The 23,383-nt window shown below is 43.4% G+C and overlaps 1 protein-coding gene across 4 annotated transcripts in view; it reads left to right on the top strand.

Annotated features, from left to right (window-relative positions):
• Positions 1-21,723, top strand: part of ACOX3 (acyl-CoA oxidase 3, pristanoyl) — a 63,379-nt gene extending 41,656 nt beyond the window's left edge. For all 4 annotated transcript variants that reach the window (XM_075930812.2, XM_089777788.1, XM_006128241.5 and 1 more), the window contains 5 exons: positions 6,415-6,530; positions 8,848-9,022; positions 10,304-10,371; positions 11,120-11,206; positions 20,070-21,723. In XM_075930812.2, coding sequence (XP_075786927.2) covers positions 6,415-6,530; positions 8,848-9,022; positions 10,304-10,371; positions 11,120-11,206; positions 20,070-20,189 — 566 coding nt within the window. In that variant the 3' untranslated portion in view covers positions 20,190-21,723. The remainder of the gene's footprint in view (positions 1-6,414; positions 6,531-8,847; positions 9,023-10,303; positions 10,372-11,119; positions 11,207-20,069) is intronic.
• Positions 21,724-23,383: the final 1,660 nt, after the last annotated feature.

Here is a 23,383-nt window from a genome sequence, read left to right on the forward strand (position 1 = left end):
TGTCAACAGAGTGGGTCCACAGTTGGTGCTCTAGCACTGAGAGAGCGAGCAATGCACTCTGGGTAAATCACCACTTTCTCCCACTTGGAGTTCTGGGAGTCTCTCCCACTTGGAGTTCTGGGAGTCCTTCCCATAATTCCAAGGTCTTCCAATTTCATTTTGGGCCATTTTTCAACTGCCCCTTAGTGTCTGCCATCACTGCCTGAAAGCAAGGATCCTGCCCTGCTCACCGGTCTAGTAATAAGTGAACACAATATGGCTGATCTTGCAGTATTTCATGTGTGCCATGGAAAGAAACAACTCAAGACTGATGTTGGTATTCACGGAGCAGCTGCACATGGTGGGTCATTGCTACTGGGCTAGGGAAACAAGCATTGAGTGGTGGGATCAGATTGTGATGCAGATATGGGATGATGAGCAGTGGCTGCAGAACTTTCATATGCACAAAGCCACCTTCTTTAAACTCTGTGCAGGGTTCATCCCTACTCTATAGCATAGGGACTCCAAAAGGAGAGCTGCTCTAACAGTGGAAAAAGTGTGTGGCGGTTGCTATACGGAAGCTGGCAACTCCAAACTGCTTTCATCAGTCGCAAATCATTTTGGAATTGGGAAGTCCATCATGGGGACTGTAGTGATACAGGTGTGCAGGGCCATTGATCGTCTCCTTCTATGATGGACTGTGAATCTGGACAGTGTGCAGGACACAGTGGATGACTTTGTGACAATGGGATTCTCTAACTGAGGTGATGGCATGTATATCTCAATTTAGGCCACAGGCCATCTTGGATTGGAGCAGGTGCTAGAGGATCACTGGGATCATTTCACTAACATTAATAAGGTCGTGGAAGGTGCACGATACATACTTCTCCAGGAGCGCTGGCCTGTGCAGCATGAAAGCTGCATGCAGGGACTTTCTTTTCCAGACAAATGTGGAAATGCTGATAGTGACCCTGGGAGTTCCATTCTAACCCTTAGTCCCATGGCTCTTAAAGCCTTACATCGGAAACCTTGACAGCATGAAGGAGCACTTCAACTATAAACTGACTAGTTGCAAAATGACTGTTCACTTGGCAGAATAAAGGGTCGCTGGTGCTGGCTTTTTGGCAAATTAGAATCAGGTTGGAAACTATTCCCATGGTCATAGCAGCCTCTGTGAAAGTTTCCTCAGGAGTGGAGCATTGAGGTGGATCCCCTTGCAGCTGATTTTGAGCAATCAGACATCTGGGCTATTAGAGGAACTCTAGAGGGGCTTATTTGAATCAGGGAGGCTTTGAAACAACATTTTGATAATGAGCCGCTCTGTCTTTCAGTAGTCATAGAATCATGGAAGATTAGGATTGGAATAGACCTCAGGATGTCATCTGCTCCACCCTCCTAATGAAATAGTTTTTCCTAATATCCACTCTAGATCTCCCACACTGCAACTTCAGACCATGGCTCCTTGTTCTGTCATCTGTCACCACTGAGAACAGCCTCTCTCCATTCTCATTGGAAACTCCCTTCAGGTAGTTGAAAGCTGCTATCAAATCCCCCCTCACTCTTCTCTCCTGAAAACTAAATAAGCCCAGTTCTCTCAATCTCTGCTCATAGGTCATGTGTCCCAGCTCCTAGTCATTTTTGTTGCCCTCCCCTGGATTCTCCAATTTGTTCACATCTTTCTGTCATCGGGGACCTGAAACTGGATGCAGTACTCCAGATGTGGCCTCACCAGTGCCAAATAGAGGAGAATAATCACATCCCTCAATCTGCTGGCTCCTATTCGTCTCCATATGCAGCTGAATATGCAGTTAGCTTTCATAGCAACAAGGGCACACTGTTGATTCATATGAAGATTCTGTCTACTGTAATCCTCTGGTCTTTTTCTGCAGAACTGCTAATTAACCAGTCGGTCCCCAGCCTATAGCAGTTCTTCCATTCTAAGGGCAGGACTGTGTACTTCTCTTTGTTGAACCTCATTAGATTTCTTTTGTCCCAGTTCTCCAATTTGTCTAGGTCACTCTGGTCCCTACCCCTACCCTCCAGCCTATCTACATCTACACCCACTTTAGTGTCAGGCAGGCATTGCTTGGTACTGACTGCCCTTCTGATGATTCCTGGCTGAGCATTAATTGTAGTGTGCATCTGTGCCAGTGGCCACTGTGTATATATTTTTTGTAACCACTGAGTGTAATAAACAAATAAAGAATTGTATTTCTAAGACTTTTTTTAATTAAACCGCTATATACAGATTTCCATTTCTTACACGGTACATGGTACCAAGCAACATTCTCTGAAGTGACGCTCTCAGGCTGTGTGAGTCCAGCTGTAATTGTGAAACACCTTCCTAAGGGTATGTCTAACCCAGTGTTATTTCGAAATAGCTTATTTCGAAATAATGCGCTGTGACGGGTCAGAAACGCCCCGCACTCTGACCCCGCCGATCGCCACCTGTTTGGTGGCGCTGGGGGGCGGAATACCGGCAGTGCGGCAGCTGCTCGCTCGCCGCCGCACCGGCACACCCCTGTGCGCACCCTGGACCCTACCCCTATGGAGCGTCGCGGGGGCGGGGCAATGTCGGGTTGCAACATACACCATCAACCCGGAAGGGAGGCGGGAAGAAGGGGGGGAAAGGAGGTGAGAGACTCCTCGAGCGGGACCCATGGTGGATGGGACCCAAAGCAAGGAGGTGAGCAGAGAGGAGTCACTCCTTGAGGGAGAAGGTGCTGGTGATGACGCCAGCCGCAGAGAGAGGAAGTCGCCCAGGGTGGGCAAAGAGAGCACGTGGCCTGGTGCGTTATGGCGGGACGCCCCACCAGCCGGACCAGACTGCAGCAGAGTCCATGTTCTTAGGGCCCTGGGCTGGGGTCCGTGAGAGGGGGCGGGCCTGGACTGCCCTCTCTCCACGGTGCAGCTGGGGCGAATGGTAGGCGGAGCAGACAATGCTGTTGCGAAGCAGGTACCTAAAGGCCAAAGACTAGATCAAACTTGGATGCGAGAGGACGCTGGGTGTGGTGGTGGGAACACAGGGATGTGCTCCGGGAAGGACGACCGGGGGGGTACACATTTGTGCACATTTACACGCACCTACACACAAAATGCATTTCGAAATAGCATTTTGCTATTTCAAAATAGCGCATCCACACTGAGTGGACTCTGAATTGCCTTCCCCCCCCCCCCCCCCCGACAGCCAATTCTCAGGTTTCCCTGCTTGCTTGTCTACCTCGAGGGACAGCAAAGCATTTTGTCTCTGTATGCTCTGGTTGCCCTCACTCGGGACACCACAGCACTCTGCAACATGGAGCCAGAGCTGCCCTTGGGCACTCTGGGGATTCTCTTGGATGCGTTGCTGCGAGCCTGGCTGCACTTTCTGCAGGCTGCCATCCGGGAGGTCCATCGGGGGGCTATCAGTATCCAGGAGGCCCTGCGGGAGAGCTTCCACCCTGAGAAGCACTAAGAGCCTCCATGGTCTGGAGGATAGCTGCCAACTGGGGGGCTTGTGCCTCATTCCTCCCTCATGTCCTTCCACTTACCCCTCCCTAACCCCCCTTCCTGATGTCAAATAAAATACATAAGTGGCCCTCTCTCATCTCAGTGGGCTGCAGTATTGTCATAACCAAGATCGTCTCTCAGAATAGGATAGTTTTGCTAACTCTACTTGCATACCTACAATTTGTGGATCAATCAGCATGCACCTTATTGCACATGCCCTTTAAGCGTGTGCCACTTTTGTGATACCAGCAGGAAAAAAACTACACGTCCACAAACCAGCAGAATCTGGCCACCCTGTGCCAGGGCAACAGTAAAAAACAGTCCTAGGGCCACTCATAGAACCCCTAAGGGCCACAGGTTGCCAACCACTGGTTCACACTGACACTGTGTTGCTCTCACTTTGTCATAAGAAGCTCTGTACCACTAGTCAAGGTGATTTCATTGTGTTGGTATAGCTGGGGTGTTAAATCCGTAGGAGGATCATTGATGTGTGTACAAGACTCTTTTATCTATGAAACCTGAGGGTTTTTTTAATAGAACTGTGAAGTCTACACAAGGCCAGACACTCTTATATGGGACAGATCTCTGTTTGATGTTATTAGCTTGGGGTGTTGAAGTAACTTTATAAGGAGAGTGCATGTTTGTTAGAACAGTGTTGAGTAAGGCAACATTTTGAATAATACAATATGTACAGACAAAATTGTCCAGTTTTGAAGTATGTCACTGTATAGTAATTGTCTTTGGGTTGGGTGAAAAAAATGGAGAAACAGTGAGAGAAAAACCTCAGCAATTGTCTTGGTTTTCTCTGCTATAATCAAATTGAGAGAGACATTACATGCCATTCCCACGATCTTATTGCTGCTATTTACTCAGATTTGCCACCAGGGGGAAATTAGAGGTAATTAGATCTATATGGAGATTTAAGACAAAAGTGAGTCTATGAAACTGAGAACTACTTGTGGGTAGAAATTTAACCTTAATTTATAGATGTCATTAAGATGCAATCTGCTTGTTTCCTGGAATCCAAATAACTGCTTCAGTGCTCAGCTAATTGAATGAAGAAATGCTGTGATTACTGCAGTCTTGGTAATGATGCGAGTGCCAACTGAGATAATGCCTCAGTAGTTATGACAAAAACTTCAAAATGTGCTGAAATAATTATTTGCTTTGCTTTGTGGTAAATCTCAAACTTGTGAAATGCTGGACAGCACAAACTAACAACAACTAAGCACATTTTTGTCTCTTTACTACCTACCAAAGCAGCCAAATCAGAGTTGAAAAAACCCTGTATCAATTCGTGTGTATTAATTTTCTATTATAAGTCATTTAATAGTACTGGACTAAGTCAATGCCTAACATTGAGAGCACCAGGATTTAGCCAAGGATCACAAACAAAATTATAGAAATATAGAGCTAGAAAGGACCTTGAGAGTTTACCTAGGCCATTTTCCCAAGCTGAAGTAAGGGCAGTGTACCTACACCATTCCTGACAGGTATATTTCTAACCTGTTCTTAAAAGCCTCCAATGCCTGGGATTCCACAACTTTCCCTTGCAAGCTTTTATTTCAGTACTTAACCATACTTACAGTTAGTTTTTTTTTTCCTAATATCTAATCTAAATATCCTTCACTGCAGATTAAGCTTATTACTACTTGTCCTACCTTCAGTGGAAATGGAGAACGATTGATCATCAAGCTCTTTATAACAGCCCTTAACATATTTGAAGACAGTTATCAGATATCCCCTCAGTCTTCTTTTTTTATCAACATTAAACACATCCAGATGTACCATGGTACCTGCTTCCTTAGTAAACTCAGAGGGCTTTAAATATGTAACATGCTCATATACAAAGTGGTTACTTCATTTGCCACTGAAATACAGCCATAGGTGTGTGGAATATAGCAACAGTTTAGTGCCATGCACCATCACACCACAATTGTTAAGGAGCTCAACCCAGAAAGTGTTGGCTTTCTTCAGTGTCCATTGTACTGTCAGGAGATACTTAATACCTTGCGGGATTGAGCCTTAAAATGGGAAGAGAACACACCTTACATCTCTGAACCTATAAGGAGGCAAAATATAAATAACGAATAGAAAACTTGAATCTGTTACAGGAAACAACCCCTTCTTGTAAAAAGTGTCATGAGACTTGTAATGAATAAATGTGGCCAAGACCTTGTTTTTTCTTATTTCAGACAGTGGTCAGGATTCTCCAGTACGCTGCAGCCACTTTGCCCCACAGTCAGGCAGTACAGTTGTAGTTTTGTAGCAGTGGGTTGCCAACAGAGCATTCCTCTAGCAAAGAAAAAATCTCAAGTGGCCTCAAGTGGGTGGAAATAGCATAGCCTCCTCCTGTGAAAGCTGCCCACACCCACCTCCGAAGTGTCATAGGAAGGAGGGCAGAGGCAGGAAGCAGGGAAGGGTCATGGCAGAGTGGAGCTTTGCTATGCCTGCTCTCCAGGGGCATAAATCATTGAGGGACCTTATATCAGTGAGGTACATTAGAGCCACTCCTTGTGCTAGGATCAGGTTGCAGAGGAGCAGGGGGTCACAACTGGCTCCCTCACAGCCTTTTCTCTGTCCTGCAATTAGCAGAACTCTGCCACAAGGGAGAATCAACCCCAACACCTTCAGCAACACTGTCCCATCAGACTATGCGGAAGCCTTGGTTAAGTGTCAGCTCAGAGAGAAGAGAACCATTTCCTGAGGTGCCTAGGTGACCCTGAAAGGTTCTTGTCCAAAAGGTAACACTGCCCAACGCTGTTTGAATGTTTGTGATGCAATGGCTGCCAGAGAGTTTTTTTGATTTGCATAAGCCTCAAACAGGAATCCAGTGTCCATCCCAAATAACATAAGTTTAGCATAAAAGCATATTCTGATTGTGATTCCTAGCAGCATTTCACTTTTTCTCTCTTTAACACCTGTAAATTGTCTTCTGTCTTACAGTTCCACTAGCTGCCTATAAATGGCTGGTTTGTTACCTGCTCCGAGAAAGTGTCCTGAAGTTGAGCCATGAGAAAGAGTCTGGGAGTAGTGATTTTGAAGCAAGAAACAACAGTCAGGTAACGATATATTCAATTTACCTTTTTTTACCATATATTTTTATGTAAGTTTGCCACATCTTGTTTCTTTTATCCTTCTGTCACTCCTAAATCTTTCAGAAAAGTTTCCCTCAGAACAGTGCAGTCATAGTTGTGTAATATCTTTAAATTAATCTTTAATTTTAAACTCCCCTTCTGTATATTACAACTACTACTATTGAATCTTCTGTAGCTCCTGATTAGTACGTCTACATCTGCTTATTATGCTGCTCTTGTGGCCAATTACATACTGTAGGAAAGAATCCTGCTCTGGCAGGTAGATTGACTAGATGATCTAATAGGTCTTTTCCATCTCTAATGTCTATAATTTAAATGCATAGCACTCATGAAAGATACCAGACTGACAGTACTGGAAACTGAAAAGGAAACATTGACAGTCTACTACTAGTGGATCCACTGTCCCCCAACAAGATTCTAACAGCCAAGGAGGGCATGGTTCTAAATTGAAGGATGCAGCACCTCACCATGCATCTCTGTCCTCTGGGCAAAACTGGCTGGAACCCGGAGCTGAGAATATTTGGCATTTGTCACTCCTGAGGGGGTTCAGCTTCCCTGGAGATCTTACTCACCTTGCTGAAAAGTACATTGAAAACTCACAAGAAACACTCAACTCTGTGTCCAATAGAGACAACCTGTCTTCATGCTGGTATGTGGATGTAACCACCATCAGAGCCTTCATCAGAGCAACATCTTCAAAGAAGATGTATACTTTGCAGGGTCTGTTTCAGATTGTGAACAACATGTTCCCTGGCTGGCACTTACTGCTGACAACTGTGTAAATACAACTAGGATTGCATCTGGTACAGTCTATTTCCCTGTGACTATTCCCCTTTGGAACTGTGGTGCATGGCCAAGTGTGTTAAGAGCCATTCTTTGTGGAACAATATAGAGGCACCCTGCCCTGCTTCATCCTTTTATTCATTAGGCCCCTTCCCTCCCTACAATGCTTGTGCAGCACAGGGGAGAGTTTTTCTTATAAATAAGGTGCATTAAATCCATCTGAAAATGATTAGCATACTGGAGCTTTGGAGAGCTTTGCAGGGTGTGAAGAAGCACTTTCTGTCAGCCCCTTGGCAGAGAAATGATCTAGTGCTCGGTCATACTGTGGGAGATTTGGCATAGATTCCTGACCTGTTATAAGCTGAAAGTTCACTGAAGACAGCCAGGGTAGCAGGGAGAGTGTGTTTTGTATCACTCATCTGTGATGTCTCATGCTGGCTGAGCAGGGTTAATAGGCTCAGAAAGGAGTCCTGTCCATTTATTCCCAGCCAGAAGGTTAAAGGGGCCAATGCAGAACTACAAGATTGGATGTATTGTAGAAAGAAGTGGGGAAGGAAGAAAGGAATTCATTCTCATGGCTCCAGCAGAGCTATTGGAGACCATTGATTGTGACAAGAGATCTGTTCTGATCATCACATTCAGATCTAAATTCAGAGTTAGCTATTGGATTCCGGGCACATCCCATTTTCCTAGCACAAAGACCCTGACCTTGCTTTAAGTTAGGATAACTTAGGGTAAGAGGACGCAACACACCAAATATGGTCACCTTACTGTTTAGGAGGAGTTTTTGAACAAATGGATTCATGGACAGATGGCCTCATGAACAGACAGACAAACAAATGCTCTAATCTAAATATATATGTAGAGAGAGAGATTAAATTATATCCCTGATATAAATTCCATAAGATGGTTTAAAACAATCTGTAAAAGGAGAGCTGTCTGTTCAGTAGTGTAAATTTTAGAATATGTTCTATAGAATCCTACTGGTATCATTCATATTAATTTATGTTGCATTTTCTGTTAGGGCTTAGTGAGCATTCACAGGACCTTGGGCCTGATTTTTCACTGTCTTCCGTGTTCTGTAGTCATTTATGCCTGTGCAAAATAGTTGTGACATACTGCCAGATCTGAATGGAAGCATGTTATGCATCAGTTTCGCCCTGCCTCTGCACGGCTAGACAGACTGTACAAGTTGGGAGATGGTGGAGAATTAGGGACCTTATTTCCAATAGATATGTCCTTTGTTTATCTGAAAAACCTAATTGTCCCTAGCCAATCAGACACGTGAAAGGCACACTTTGAAAACACTTCCCTAGGTGCGCACTTCCCAGAGAGACCTTTGTTTATTCATTAAAAGTTTGAGCCAGATAGTCTACTGGTGTAAATCGGCATAATCCATTAACTTCAACGTTGCTATGCCATTTTATAGCCCCTGAGGAGCTAGCCTTTTGGTATTTTGTTTGTCAACATATTATTTACTCCTTTTCTGTTTCTTAAGGTGTACTATTGTCGTTCATTAGCCATCGCTTTTATTGAGCAAACAGTCTTACAAAGGTATCATGAACACACTCATGATCCAGACACACCATCTACGCTCCAGCCTGTGCTAAAGCATCTTAGTGCTCTGTATGGACTATGGTCTTTAAGTAAACATATGGCCGTGCTCTACCAAGGTGAGATCAAATCTATATTCATTGTGAATCACTTGTTAAAAAGCCTCAGTTGTAACCTTTGTTTTTTCTATACAGTGTATTGCACTTTGGCAGGCAGAGAGAGACTCTTGACTGGAATATATGCTAGAACCAGGCCCACCAATGAGGGGTGGGCAATTGCCCTGGGGCCCAGTGTTTTCAGTAGCAGAAGCAGTGGCTGGAATACCCAGGCCCTGTGTTCTGGGCAGCTCTGAGGGCTGGTGGGAGGGAGGAGCATGGCTCTGCATGGTCCAGGCAGCACTAAGGGCTGCCCACCCCACTCCTTTTGCCCAACGTCCCACCCCTTCTGGGAACGTGGAACCAGGACTGCTTCCCACCTTGTCCAGTGGTCCAGCAAGTCTGTTGGTCCCCCTGGCTAAAACATTTAGTTATTGCCTGTGTAATGCAGTGTTACTGGGTAGGCTGTTGGAAGCAGGGATTGAACTCTGGCTCTAAAAGACTCAGCCTCTCCAGATAACCTAAAAGCTTAAGCTCTGATAGCACAAGGACTGTGAGATCCAGCCCTTGGGGGAGGGATAATAGATAGCCACACCATAAGTGTGACTCTGTCTACCTGGCCCTGCTGTTCAGACTCCAGGGAAGAGAACTGCAGTGCACACTGACACGCTGTACTGTAGCTGTTCCATGTTTACACTGCTGGTGCAAACTAAAAGATATTTAGTCTGAGAGGGGTAGCCATGCTAGGCTGTAACTTGAAAAACAAGTAGTTCTGTGGCACCTTAGAGACTAAAAAATACATATAGTGTCATGAGCAAAACGCACTTTTGTGCTGAAAAACTACTTCTTCAGAGGAGCTGGAAAGGAAGTGCATTTTACCCACAAAAGCTCATGATTCTGTATATATTTTTGATAGTCACTAAGGTGCCACAGGACTACTCAAGATACTTAATTTACCTTAACATAGTTCTCTTCCAGACAGGGTGATTTGAACTAGATTCCTTCCAGTTAGGGCTCAGCATCCCAACTGGGCAGTTACAGCACAGCACAGCAGTGTGTTTTCCTAGTCACACCCCCTGTGGCTGCAGACAAGCTGTTTGACTTACACAGATAAAAAGTTCCAGGTGCCTAAGGCAGTGAGTTTTTAAAGTCTGTCTCATGAGTAAGTCATCACAACTCTGACATGAGGCTGTACTTCATCTTCATAAATACTGATCAAATGTGTAAATCCATGCCATTGGTAAAAGGAGTATATCAATAGAATCCTAGCTTCACCGTTTAATTTCATTGTCAATGTGTTTGCAGGTGGATATGTTTCAGGTGAACAGCCTGGTAGATTCGTAGAGAATGCTATTCTGGAGCTTTGTTCCAAGGTAAGACTCCAATATCATTCTGGTGTGATGGACAGCAACAGAACATGCCAGTAACAGAAGAAAGACATACAAATTACTCTGCACTTCAGTAGATCAGTTACCAGTAGATCTTATTTGCAATTGAATAGCCCTTCCCAAAATAAAAGGGGAGAAAGTTAGTAGCATTGGGTCAAATCCTGAGTATTCTACAAGCACTCAGAGAAATTAATATTTTATTTTCAGGAAAAGTTCTTGGAAGATCATGCTCTGGATTTCACTTGTCATTTACCAATAAAACACCTGAGAGTTGCAGTGCAATTGTATTTATTTTTCTATCACCTCAGTTCATCAATATCTGGGTTTTTTCTTGGCATATAGCTTTTTAAGCTAGCATGCATTTTAACAGGGCAAGATATGAATTGTAAGGAAGAACTGGAAACTGTATGCAAATGAATGAGTTGTGTGTTCATCAGTTTGTATAGATATGCACAATACTGCCTACAATAAAACAAACCCTTACAGTGTTTAAGTAAATTATGGAAAACTGAAATACAGAGTTGATTTCTTTTTTTTTAATTGCTGTGAAAGAGAGGCAAAAGTAGACTGTGTGAATAGACTGTGTGTTGATAGTGGATCTTTCAAAGTGCAACGTCTTAAGTTACCATTAGCTGGTGGTTTGCAGAAACAATTCTACTGCTGCTTTGTTGTTCATAGGTAACCATAGAAATCTAGAAGAGCTGCCAAATGTATGCTCTTTGTTTTTAAACAGTTGAAAGATGATGCAGTTGCCTTGGTGGATGTCATTGCACCTCCTGACTTCATTCTGAACTCACCCATTGGCAGATCTGATGGAGAGGTAAAGAAAAACCTTCCTGTGTTTGCAAAGTTAATCATTAAACAGACATTTAATGATTGTAACTGGACCAATATTTTATACTAAAGAAGCTGTACAGCTAGAAAGAAAGAGCAGACCCTACAGCTGGTGTAAATGTTACCTTTTTTTTACTTCAGTGGAGCTATGACAGTTTTCATTAGCCGAGGCTATGCTCCATCATGAGAGGAAGCCACATGCTACTGTTCAGAATGTACTGCTTTGGTGGAAATCTGTGCATGTCCCATCGTTCCACAGAGAAAAATCTCTTTTCTAGATATTTTAATATTTGGAGAGACTCCAACATCCTTTTAACTTTCCCAACCTTTTGGATTCCCAAACTCATTGGATCAGGTTCTCTGATACTATCTTCCTATTCTATGATGCATTGAATTGATGATCCCAAATATGGGCCTGTCTTCTGTATAATTTTGTCCAGCATTGTCTATTTTGCCATCCATTATCACTCTAAGGCTGTGTCTAGACTACATGGCTCCATCAATGGAGCCATGTAGATTAGACAGATAGGCAAAGGCAAATGAAGCCGCGATTTAAATGATCGCGGCTTCATTTAAATTTACATGGCTGCCGCGCTGAGCCGACAAACAGCTGATCAGCTGTTTGTCAGCTCAGCTCGCTAGTCTGGATGCTCCCCTGCCGACATCAAAGCCCTTTGTCGACAGCCCCGTTATTCCTCGTGGGATGAGGTTTACCGGGGCTGCCGACAAAGGGCTTTGATGTCGGCAGGGGAGAGTCCAGACTAGCGCGCTGAGCCGCCAAACAGCTGATGAGCTGTTTGGCGGCTCAACACAGCAGCCATGTAAATTTAAATGAAGCCGCGATCATTTAAATCTCAGCTTCATTTGCCTTTGCCAAAAAAACAAATCTACATGGCTCCGTCGACAGAGCCATGTAGTTTAGACGTAATCTAAGAAGGGATATGCTAGCCCCATTGAAGTCAATAGCAAAACTGCCAGTGATTGTAATGGGACTAGATTTTCATCCTAGGTTGCTATTTGTTTAGTTCTGTTGCTATTTTAAATTATTATCTCACCAGTTGGAATAGCTTTCATTTTAGCAGTTTGAATCTTGTGGTTTCGTAACCTTTCTAAGAATGATTCCTCTGACCTCACTCGTGCACACAACTCCCTCCTTTTAGTGTCATTTGCAAATGAATTTACCCTCTTTTCCAGATCTTTAATGAAAATGTCTAATAAGAGAGAAGAGTGGAATTAAAACTTGTTGCAAATAAGAATTATGATCATGCCCAACAGACAGAGAAATTATACCGCAGCTCTTCCAAAAAGATCTAACACGACTTTGTTTCTTAAAATCCAGAACCTGAATAAATAAGAACCAAAACCAGAGACACAATGCAGACTGCTCTCTAAGATGCATCTGCACTGCTGTATTTGTTCAGTGGTGTGTAGTGTATGCATATGCGTAGCCCTCCTAGCAGAGACATAAATAGCAGAGTAGACCCGAAACATGGAGTAAGCAAGTAAAGGCAACCTCTGTCAGTGTGATGTTTTGCTGCAACCCACTGCCAGAGCCTTTTCCTTTGTAGGTAAAGACACCTACAGCAGGAAGAGATTGTGGCATCTTCTTGACACTGAAACCCCCTGACACAGGGAAAGACTATCAGGGAGAAGCTCTGTCAATGAAAAAGGAAAACACTCCTCTTTTCCCTGCTGCCTCCTCCCTGCCAGCATCTTTCATTGACACACATAGCTTTACAATCACAGTGTGGATGCAGTCTGTTATAAACTGCAACGTGTACTTACACAGACACTATATACAGGTTGAACCTCTAAAATCCAGGACTCTCTGGTCCAGCAACATCTGTGGTCCACAGATATTGCTGGACCAGAAAGCCTTGGATGGCCAGGTTCAGGCCGAGCTGGCAGTGGTAAGCACATCCCCAGCCGGGCCAGCAGTATCGGCGTTGACATGGAGGGGAGCACAGTTCTAGTTGGGGCCAGCGTGCTGGGGAGCACAACCCTGGCAGGGCTGGAGGCAGTAGGGCTGGTAGCAAGGATCACAGCCTCAGCTGGGGCTGAGAGCAGAGCACAGTGGCCAGGGCTTGCACCCAGGAGTAGGGCCGACAGCCAAGAGGAGAGCCTTGACCTCCCCTGGTCTGGCAAATTCTGTGGTTCAGGACTGGTGCCAGATCAGGGAGGTCCCACCTGTACCACCAAAATGTGTGTGCCATGTAGATGGCAGAGAAACACAATTCATCCCACCTTTCTCTAGGCTGGGTCTTAGACTTACAGAAGAAGATCCAGATACCATGCACCCCTCAATGCTCCCTAGTCTTCAAACAGGACCAAGTAACTGCTTAGGATTTAAAAGCGACAGCTTGTAAAGGCCATGGTTTTCAATACACTGCAAGAATGATTTTAACAGGAACTGTCATGAGAGAATCACATTTATTCAATGAGAGTATAAAACATGATATCAGTAAGTTTCTGGTGATGGATTGAGAGAGTACTTCGCTTTCACAATAACACGTACCCTTACAGACCAGAAATAATAGCCACTGTGCTTGACACCATAATTGGCAGCATCTCAAAGTATTTTACAAACAAGTAACTGAGCCTCAAACCAATCTGGCATAAAACAACACTGAAACCCCCTGAAGACAGACATTGAAACACTCTGGCCAAGATTTTCAAAAGTGACTGATGGTTTGGGGTGCCAATTTGGGACACCTTTCAGAGGCCATGGTTTAGTGAGGGATAGATTCTCAGCACATTGTAAAAATCAGGCCCCTTCAAGGTATGTCAGGTTGGGCTCCCAAAATCGCTTTTGAAAATCTTGGCCAGAGTGTTTCAATGTCTGTCTTCGTAGTGGCATCATTCAGTTCTAGCAGCACATTTCTGCCATGGGTCCTGGAAGTGCTGCTGATTTGCAGATCTGCATGTCAGTCTCTTCTTCACTCCAATTAGGAGCGAAGGGCTTTGGAAAGTGTCTCTCTGTACAGCTGGATGATTCTCAGGTTTCTGTTCTAAAAATTTCTCTGAGTTAATCTTTCTAGCTTCTTACATCAGAGGCTAAAAAGAACACTATGCTCTGAGGGCTCCTGTGAATACACTGAATAGCCACGGCTCACAGAACAGGATGGTGTAGGGCTGCACTTTCCCTCAGGGAGCAGGGAATAGTATTCAGAATGCTCCTTTAGTTTTCTAGTATGCATGCGAGCGCACCTACTGCAATACTCACCTCTTCACGACATGCTGCTTTCCCCAGTGCACTATTACTCCCCTTCCTAGGAGCAGACACATAGCAATTCTGCCTGGGCTGAATGCAGCCTTGCTAGGATATAGAAATGTTCTTTGAATATTGTCTGATCCAAGACATGCTGTACAGTATTGATATCATTCCCCTTGTCACTCAGGGCACGGCTAGACTATGAGTATCTATCAGAAAAAGATACGCAAAATGCATATACAGGCAGTCCCCGAGTTACGCGGATCCGACCAACCCCGCAGCACCCCAGCTGCTCTGCCCCAGGCGTCCCCAAGTCAGCCACTGCTGAAACTGACCAGCGGCTGACTACAGGAAGCCCGAGGCAGAGTTGCTCTGCCCCAGGCTTCCTGGAATCAGCCGCTGATCAGTTTCAGCAGCAGCTGACTTGGGGACGCCTGGGTTTCTTAAGTTGAATCTGTATGTAAGTCAGAACTGGCGTCCAGATTCAGCCGCGGTTGAAACTGATCAGTTTCAGCAACAGCTGACGCCAATTCCGACTTACATACACATTCAACTTAAGAACAAACCTATAGTCCCTATCTTGTACGTAACCCGGGGACTGCCTGTATCTTTTTCCGATACTTTTGTCAGAAAAGGCTTTTCTGAAATTTGACCCGTCTAGACTGGGCCACATTTCAGGAAAAAGCCCTCTTACAAAAGCTCCCTTCTTTCTCGTGGAACAGGGACTACAGGGGCTTCCGAAAGATCGTGTTTGCTCTTCTGCAAAAAAAAAGCAGAAGAGCAAATCATAGAATCATAGAATAATAGGACTGGAAGGGACCTCGAGAGGTCGAGTCCAGCCCCCCGCCCTCAAGGCAGGACCAAGCTCCGTCTACACCATCCCTGACAGATGTCTTCCCTGGATACGGCGGAATTTTTTCAGGATACCATGCAGCCTAGCCGTACCCTCATATTGTGTACTTGGGTAAGGGCTGGGCAAAATCTGGCTCTGTACATGTAATAGCAAAGTATTTCATTCCTTCTACAAGAGACTAAAGATAATTCATTTGTCTTGTTATTCCCATGGATATCTCCATTCCAGGAACCCTAAGTGGCATTTTCAGCTTTATCTTGTGAACGCTCCAATTAAAATGTTGTTTTAGATACATCCTCAAAATGCTAAAAACAGTTTTTGTTCCACTTACTGTTTATTGCTTGAGCTATCAACAATATAAAAATTAACTAGTCTAAATAAAAGCGCCACCCTGTTCCTAATCAAGCTGGATTGCAGCCAGGCCCAGCCTTAGGTCAAGGGGAGCAAGGCAGTTGCCTTGAGCCCTGTGCTGCTTGGCGCCCACTCTGCTGCTCGCTCGCTGACCTGGCTGAGAGCTGCCCGGCTACACGGTGCAGCCAACCACAACATGCCACCTTGGACCCCACAAACTCTTTGACCAGGCCTGATTTCAGCTACCCAAAATGAAAGCAGCAGCTTCTAATCCACTTACTGGATCTCAGGAGAGTCATTAGCAAGATGGGTCAGACATATGAGAACGAGGAGAAACAAGGGAGAGGTGTCAAGTATCAGAGGGGTAGCCGTGTGTGTCTGGATCTGCAAAAGCAACAAGGAGTCCTGTGGCACCTTATAGACTAACAGATGTATTGGAGCATAAGCTTTCGTGGGCAAAGACCCACTTCGTCAGATGCATGTAGTGGAAATTTCCAGAGGCAGGTATAAATATGCAGGCATGTATCAGGCTAGAGATAACAAGGTAAATTCAATCAAGGAGGATGAGGCCCACTTCTAGCAGCTGATCTGGAGGTGTGAACACCAAGAGAGGAGAAACTGCTTTTGTAATTGGCTAGCCATTCACAGTCTTTGTTTAATTCTGAGCTGATGGTATCAAATTTGCAGATGAACTGCAGCTTGGCAGTTTCTCTCTGAAGTCTGGTCCTGAAATTTTTTTGCTGCAGGATGGCTACCTTTAAATCTGCTATTGTGTGTCCAGGGAGACTGAAGTGTTCCCCTACAGGTTTTTGTATATTGCCTTTCCTAATATCTGATTTGTGTCCATTTATTCTTTTGCGTAGGGACTGTCCAGTTTGGCCAATGTATATAGCAAGGGGCACTGCTGGCACATGATGGCTTACATAACATTCATGGCACTGAACACAATCCACTGTGACTTTGTTAGACTCTTCTAGACCTGGTAGTTTTGGAGCATGGGCTCAGAAGGAAGGGGCTCTCATCAGTGGGAGGCTATTCTTGGAGGAGGGGCAAGGAAAGGTCGAAGTCACCCTGTGGGCTAAGTGTCAGTGATTGCGTGGTCAACATTTCAAAGGTACATACATGCTTTTAAGATATATAAGTTCCTGTTTTAGCACCAAAGTCAGTGGTCTGATTTTCATATAGGCCCTTAAACTGAAGCCACTTCTTTGGGTGACTCCTATGGTGAGGGTAGTTGATAGCATTTTAGCGTTTATAAATAAGCTTGCGTTTATTACAGCTAACATTTTCAAGTGTTTCCATGACTTATGGTCCTAAGACATTCAAAATGGAATTTTCAAAAGCACCTTGGTGCCTCTCTCCCATAGGAATGAAATCCTTTTGTGAAAATCCCACTAAGTACCTACCTGCAGAAGAGAAGAGTGAGGGGGGATTAGATAGCAGCCTTCAACTTCCTGAAGGGAGGTTCCAAAGAGGATGGAGAAAGGCTGTTCACAGTAGTGACAGATGGCAGAACAAGGTCCAATGGTCTCAAGTTACTGTAGGGGAGGTCTAGGTTGGATATTAGGAAAAACTATTTCACTAAGAGGGTGGTGATGCGCTGGAATGGGTTACCTAGGGAGGAGGTGGATTTTCCATCCCTAGAGGTGTTTAAGTCTTGGCTTGACAAAGCCCTGGCTGGATTGATTTAGTTGGGATTGGTCCTGCCTTGGGCAGGGGGCTAGACTTGATGACCTTCTGAGGTCTCTTCCAGCTCTATGGTTCTATGATTTATATGATCTATAGTATCTAAATACCTTTAAAAATCTAGTCATTAGGCAGTTATGAGCCTAAATCCCATGGACTGTCAAAGAGTTTAGGCTCCCCATTGCCTGCTAAGTTTCTTAATTGTTGAACATCAACTTAAATGGAATAACAGTGAGTTAGAGGGAATAATCAAAAAAGACTAAAACATGAACCACTTAGAGTTCGAACTAGGGTGGTTAATGTAGTAATTCGAAGTTGCAAATGAAGCCCAGGATTTAAATATCCCGGGCTTCATTTGCATTTTGCCGAGCGACGCCATTTTTAAATCTCCGGTACTTCGGACTCCGTGCCCGAATTAGGCTTTCTAATTTGAACTACCTACTCTGTGCCGCGTTTAGCCACGGGCACGGAGTCCGAACTACTGGGTATTTAAAAATGGCGGCGCCCAACAAGATGCAAATGAAGCCCGGGATATTTAAATCCCGGGCTTCATTTGCAACTTCGTTTGTCTACATTAACCACCCTAGTTCGAACTAGGGTGGTAGTGTAGACATACCCTTAAAAAGAGTAAAAAGGTATCAAAGGGGTAGCCGTGTTAGTCTGGATCTGCAAAAGCGACAAGGAGTCCTGTGGCACCTTATAGACTAACAGATGTATTGGAGCATAAGCTTTTGTGGACAAAGACCCACTTTGTCAGATGCATCCAATACATCTGTTAGTCTATAAGGTGCTACAGGACTCCTTGTCACTTTTGCAGAGTAAAAAAGGAAATTTCGGTATAGATTGAACTTCTGAAATCTGGACTCTCTAGTATCTCCGGACCATGGATATTGCTAGACCAGAGAGCCCCAGCCACCCAGGATCAGGAGTTTAGCCCCAGCCGGGCCAGGCCAGACAGCGGGGAGCAGAGCCCAGAGATGTCACCTGGGAGCGGCGCGGACAGCCAGGAACGGAACCTTGGCCTGCCCTGTTTAGCAAACTCCCTAGTCTGGGACCGCTCAGGTCCTGAAGGTGCCAGACCAGAGAGGTCCAACCTATATTTCATATAAGATTAGGGCCACAGTTATGAGTTAGAGAATCCGAAAGCACAAAATTAGAAAGGACATCCAAATGATTGTAAATGTGAATGTTAAAATAACTAATAAGAAGCAAAAGAAATTGATGAAAATAAAAATGTGTATTCTGAATAAATAGAGGAATGAATTGGTTCATAAATGATAGACAGCTTGTATTCCAGAGATAAAAAGAAAGCAAATGAAGAGTAAAAAGGCAACGGAAAAATACAATATAAATTGCAGTACTATACAGCTCAGATTATCTGAATGTAACAGGAAAAGGCAGTGGAAAAATACAATGCAAATTGGAGTACTACACAGCTCAGATCACCTGAATGTAATAGGAAAAGGCAGTGGAAAAATACAATGCAAATTGCAGTACTACACAGCTCAGATCACCTGAATGTAATAGGAAAATGAGTTTCATTTGGATAATCAAAGTTCTATTACAAAAACGGTTGGAAGGGTTGGGAATCTGCAGTTCTTAAACTGAGCAGAAAAAAAAGGATTTAGAACATAGCTGTACAGCTTTAAGGACATGAATGATTCAAAGCTGCTTGGAAGACTTGGATGCCCAGTTTACAAAGGCAGCTTTGAAAATCTCAGCTTTAAGTGTCTAAAGTTTTTATTAGCTTTTTAGTACCACATAAATCATTTTGTCTGGTGGGGTCAAATCAACTTTTTAATAATCCCAAGTTTATCAGTTATCATGGTCCAGAGAATCAAAGTTCAAATGTATTTACTATTTTGCAGATTCTTTTCAATTTGTATTGAAAACATGTAGCCAAAGCGTAAACTGGTACAAATCAGTGTTCTGCCATTGAAGTTTTTCTGGTTGACACCATGTGAGGATCTGGTCCCTCTCACAACCTCCCATTTTTCTTGAATGATAGTAAAAAGTTTATATTAATTGTGAAGCTGTCAGATATTTCCATATAGCAAAAGATGTAACCTGACTGAAGCTCAACACAGCAATGCTGTTAAAGTGGCCTTTTGCAGAGTTTACTGACTGCTTTGAACTGGGCGGTATACAATAACAAGTTTGGAAATACTGATGAATTAACAATGTGGTGATGGGAGAGGAATGTCTGGTGCTCAAACAGAAGTTTTTTCTCCCAGATGTGAACTTCTGTAACTTGCCAAAAACATATAGAAAGAAGAGTAAAAAACAGCATTTTCAGCTATAACTTTCAGAGGTATGGAAAGAATGAAACACAGCTTCATTTAATCTTTCCTCTGTTAACTGCTGTGCTTGTTGACATAACTGAAATAAAGATGCAATCAAAAAAATCACAAGAAAATTAAATAGAAAGCAAGAACCCTATAGTTTTCACTGTTTTTCTTGTGCTTTGTGTTTGTTTTAAAGCAGTTAAAAGACCAGATCCTTTGGCAGCACAAATCAGCCTCACTCAATTAAATCAACACTGCTAGTCCAGTTTATCCCTGCTGAAGATCTGATCCCGTATTGTTTTATTTTTGCTTTCACATAAATTTATGCACTTTATTTTGTGCTTATTCTGCATGCCTAGCAATTACAATTCCATTTCAGTTGGTTTTATTTGAGTTGTTTAAATTTTTGTGAAATTTAAATTATTTCCTCCATATGTTAATCCACAATTTTCTTCTTTTGCAGCTGTATAAAAATCTGTGGACAATAGTCCTTCAAGGCAGCAAGGTGCTTGAGAGACCATCATGGTGGGCAGAATTTTGTGTTAATAAACCTGTTATCGGCAAGCTGAGAGCCAGGATGTAAATCAAACATGTAACAGTGGCCAAGATCGAGTATATTTCAGACGGTGAGAGGGAAGGAGCACATGTTCCAAATGTTGCAATTGGAGGCGATTTTATACAGAGGATGCCAGGAGATCGAATGAGTTTGAAATCAGATATCACCTCAACTTAAGGACTGTTGACATAGGGGCAAGAACACCACATCTGCATGTCGTTCATGGTAATCATGTTAATGTTAATCAATTTCAGATTAAAAAAAAGTCTCATTAAAGTTAATTACTTCTCATAGCTTCAGTACGTATACAACTATATATTACTTCCTTCAGTGGCCTGACAGCAAGTTGGGTCTAAAAATCTTGCAATTGCAGGCATGCTTCAGAAGTTAAACAGGCAAAAAAACAAAACTATGGAACTATGAACAGACAGGCCAGTTTTACATTTTCAAGTTTCTAGGAGAGTATTAGCAAAATAACTGGGAACTTAGAACATGGCAGAATTTTCAGAGGGGATAACCTAGGATAGCATCATTGAAATCAGATAGGAGTCTCTTCAAAGTTCATGAAGCTTCTCTGCTTTATACCATCTGTTCCACAACATTTAAAATAGTTGGTTGTTCTTTCAAAGCAGGAGAAGTGATAAGTTGACTTTCACTTCAAGGTTTTGATTAATCCTCTCAAGTTTTGCATCACTGTAGATATAACAAATCCAAAGTTTCTCATTCACTTGTCATTGTTATGTTAATTTATGGTAATACAAATGGGAAAAGATGGTGGAACTTCACTAGTAGTAAGAATGGTTTTTTTCCCCCCCTTCCAATAGAATTGTTAGCTTTTAAACTCAACAGATCAGCTGATGTAAGTCAACCATGTTGGAGCTGCACCTTCTTCCCTCAAGTCTAGATTTAATTCAGTAATCTGGCTGTGGGTTGTTAAAAATAAAAGTGTTTCTGCTACCAGATACAAAATGTAATATATTATAGACATTGGTCAGGGACAAGAAAATAGAATGATAGTGACTGCAGCTGAGGGAGCTTTTGTATGTTTAATAAATATTCCCCAAGTAATGAGTAGTTTACTTTGCAAATGCAGAGGCACTAGTAAGTTTTTAAGTGCTGAATATTTTATACTTATAAAATCTGCAAAGACATTGCCTGCTTTTCTATACTGTGTGATTTCCCTGTTCATCTGAACTGACCTAGGACCAAATCTTGCTCACCTTACTCCTGTGAGCTGTCCTGTTCAAGATAGAGGGATTATTTATTAGGAAGGTGTCTAGGATTCAGGGCTTGAGCCCATGCCATCGATTCTCAATAGGAGCAGGATCAAACCTCTGGCTCTTAGTGGATTTTTTTCAAATTGTCACCATTCCATTCCAGCCCTACCCATTATGATTATGATGAAGTGTTTCTATATCAGTAATTCAACATTTGTAAGTCTTTATAGTGTTATGACTCAAATATTAAATAACTATTATTGTGCTGTTTTTTGTGTGCAAATATTGCTAGAATGCAATTAACCAAAGTAAAAAATAAAGTGGTATTTTCACTTTTTGCCATATGATCGAGTACTTATATTGCTCCTTCTATTGTTTCACCAAAGTCAGATAGAACGTAGGAGGTATTTCACTGCTGGAAAAACCATTGAAATGTCATTTCATTTTAACAATATGCTCTCAGAGTATCTCAAGGTACATTTTCCAAAGCAGAAACCTTTTAAAGATTAGTTTAAAGTGCCTCAAAGTGAACAAATCTTATTTTAAACCCTGCCTGTAGTTCTCATTTTCTCTTTTTTTTCCTGCTCTTCATTGTCTCTTACCAGTTGTACAGCAGAGAATCCAAGTTCTCTTTTCTCAACTGCTTTTTTCTAGCAATGTCGTCATTTTTATAGCGATACATCAAAAATCAGAATATCCCAACAGAATATTTTGTCTACCATCTGTACTATAAAATATAGATGAAAGTTTGGTCAGATTTACTAAAACTCTTTGTGCATCTCAGAATATATTTTCTTTGAATTGCTTCACCTTGTTAAGAATATCCAATATGTGGCATTATCCCATAGACAAAATTTAAACCAGTGGTCTCCAACCACAAAATTACTTTTTCAATGTAAGTACAATGTAAGAGCTACTTCAGACCCAAATACCCTTGCCCCATTTCCTTTCTGCCCCTTCTCCACCCCTTCTCTGAGGCCTCACCTTGCTCACTTCAACCCCCTTCCTCTCCCACCCTCACTTCCTTTCACCAGGCTGGGGTAGGAGGTTGAGATGCAGAGTCTGGTCTTGGGCCAAAGGGTTTCACATGTGGGAGGGGCTCTGGTCTTAGCCTAGGGTGAGGGATTAGGGTCCAGGAAGGGGTTCAGGTGCAAGCTCTGGGAATGAGTTTGCTTGCAGGAGGTTGGATGTGGAGGAGATTCAGGGCTGGGAAAGAGGTTCAGGAAGCAGGCTCTGACTGGGCATTTAACTGAGACAGCTTCTGGGTGGTGGAGCAGTGAGGTTAAAGCGGGCCCTATACCACTCCTGAAATCAGCTGGCATGTACAGCAATAGCTCCTTGGCACCATGTGCTGCCCCTCATCTACAGACACTGTGAGCTCACATCTTCTACTGGACATGGTTCCCCATTGTTGATCAATAGGAGTTGCAGGAGTGGTGTCTGCAGGCAAGGGCAGCCTGTGAAGCCCCCCTGCTCTGCCTCTCTCAAGTGCTGTGGGGACATGCCAGCCACTTCCAGGAACAGCAGTTACCACAGGGATAATTACTCCAGCCATGACAGGTTAGGCATTTTAGAACTCATTACTCAAATAATTAAATTTAAGCATAAGAGAAATGAAAAGTATGAAACGCACAGGCCAGTCAAAAACCAAAAATATCACACTTTGAAAGCAGTAAAAGGAGTAACAATAACCCACCACCTGCGTTTTGAGAGATGAGAGTGAAGGACAGTGTGTGTTTGTGAGAATGACAGAGATTTGCATTGCCAAGCTCCCTCCATCCCCTTCTCTCTGTGTGGAGGTAGGGTACAAGAGTGGCAGGAGGAAAGACACCCTGACACCAGCGCCCTGGCCCCTTCTCCCTCCCACATCCTGTATAGCAAGCAGAAGGCTCCTGGGGGGCAGCTCCAAGGCAGAGGGCAGGAGCAGAATGACAGTTGGTGGAGGGGCAACTGAAGTGCCAGTGCTTGATAGCTTCCCAGCCAAACCAGTTAGTATCACCTGTC

The sequence above is a fragment of the Pelodiscus sinensis genome, chromosome 4, assembly GCF_052426305.1.
Source record: "Pelodiscus sinensis isolate ZL-2025 chromosome 4, ASM5242630v1, whole genome shotgun sequence".
Classification (NCBI taxonomy): domain Eukaryota; kingdom Metazoa; phylum Chordata; order Testudines; family Trionychidae; genus Pelodiscus; species Pelodiscus sinensis.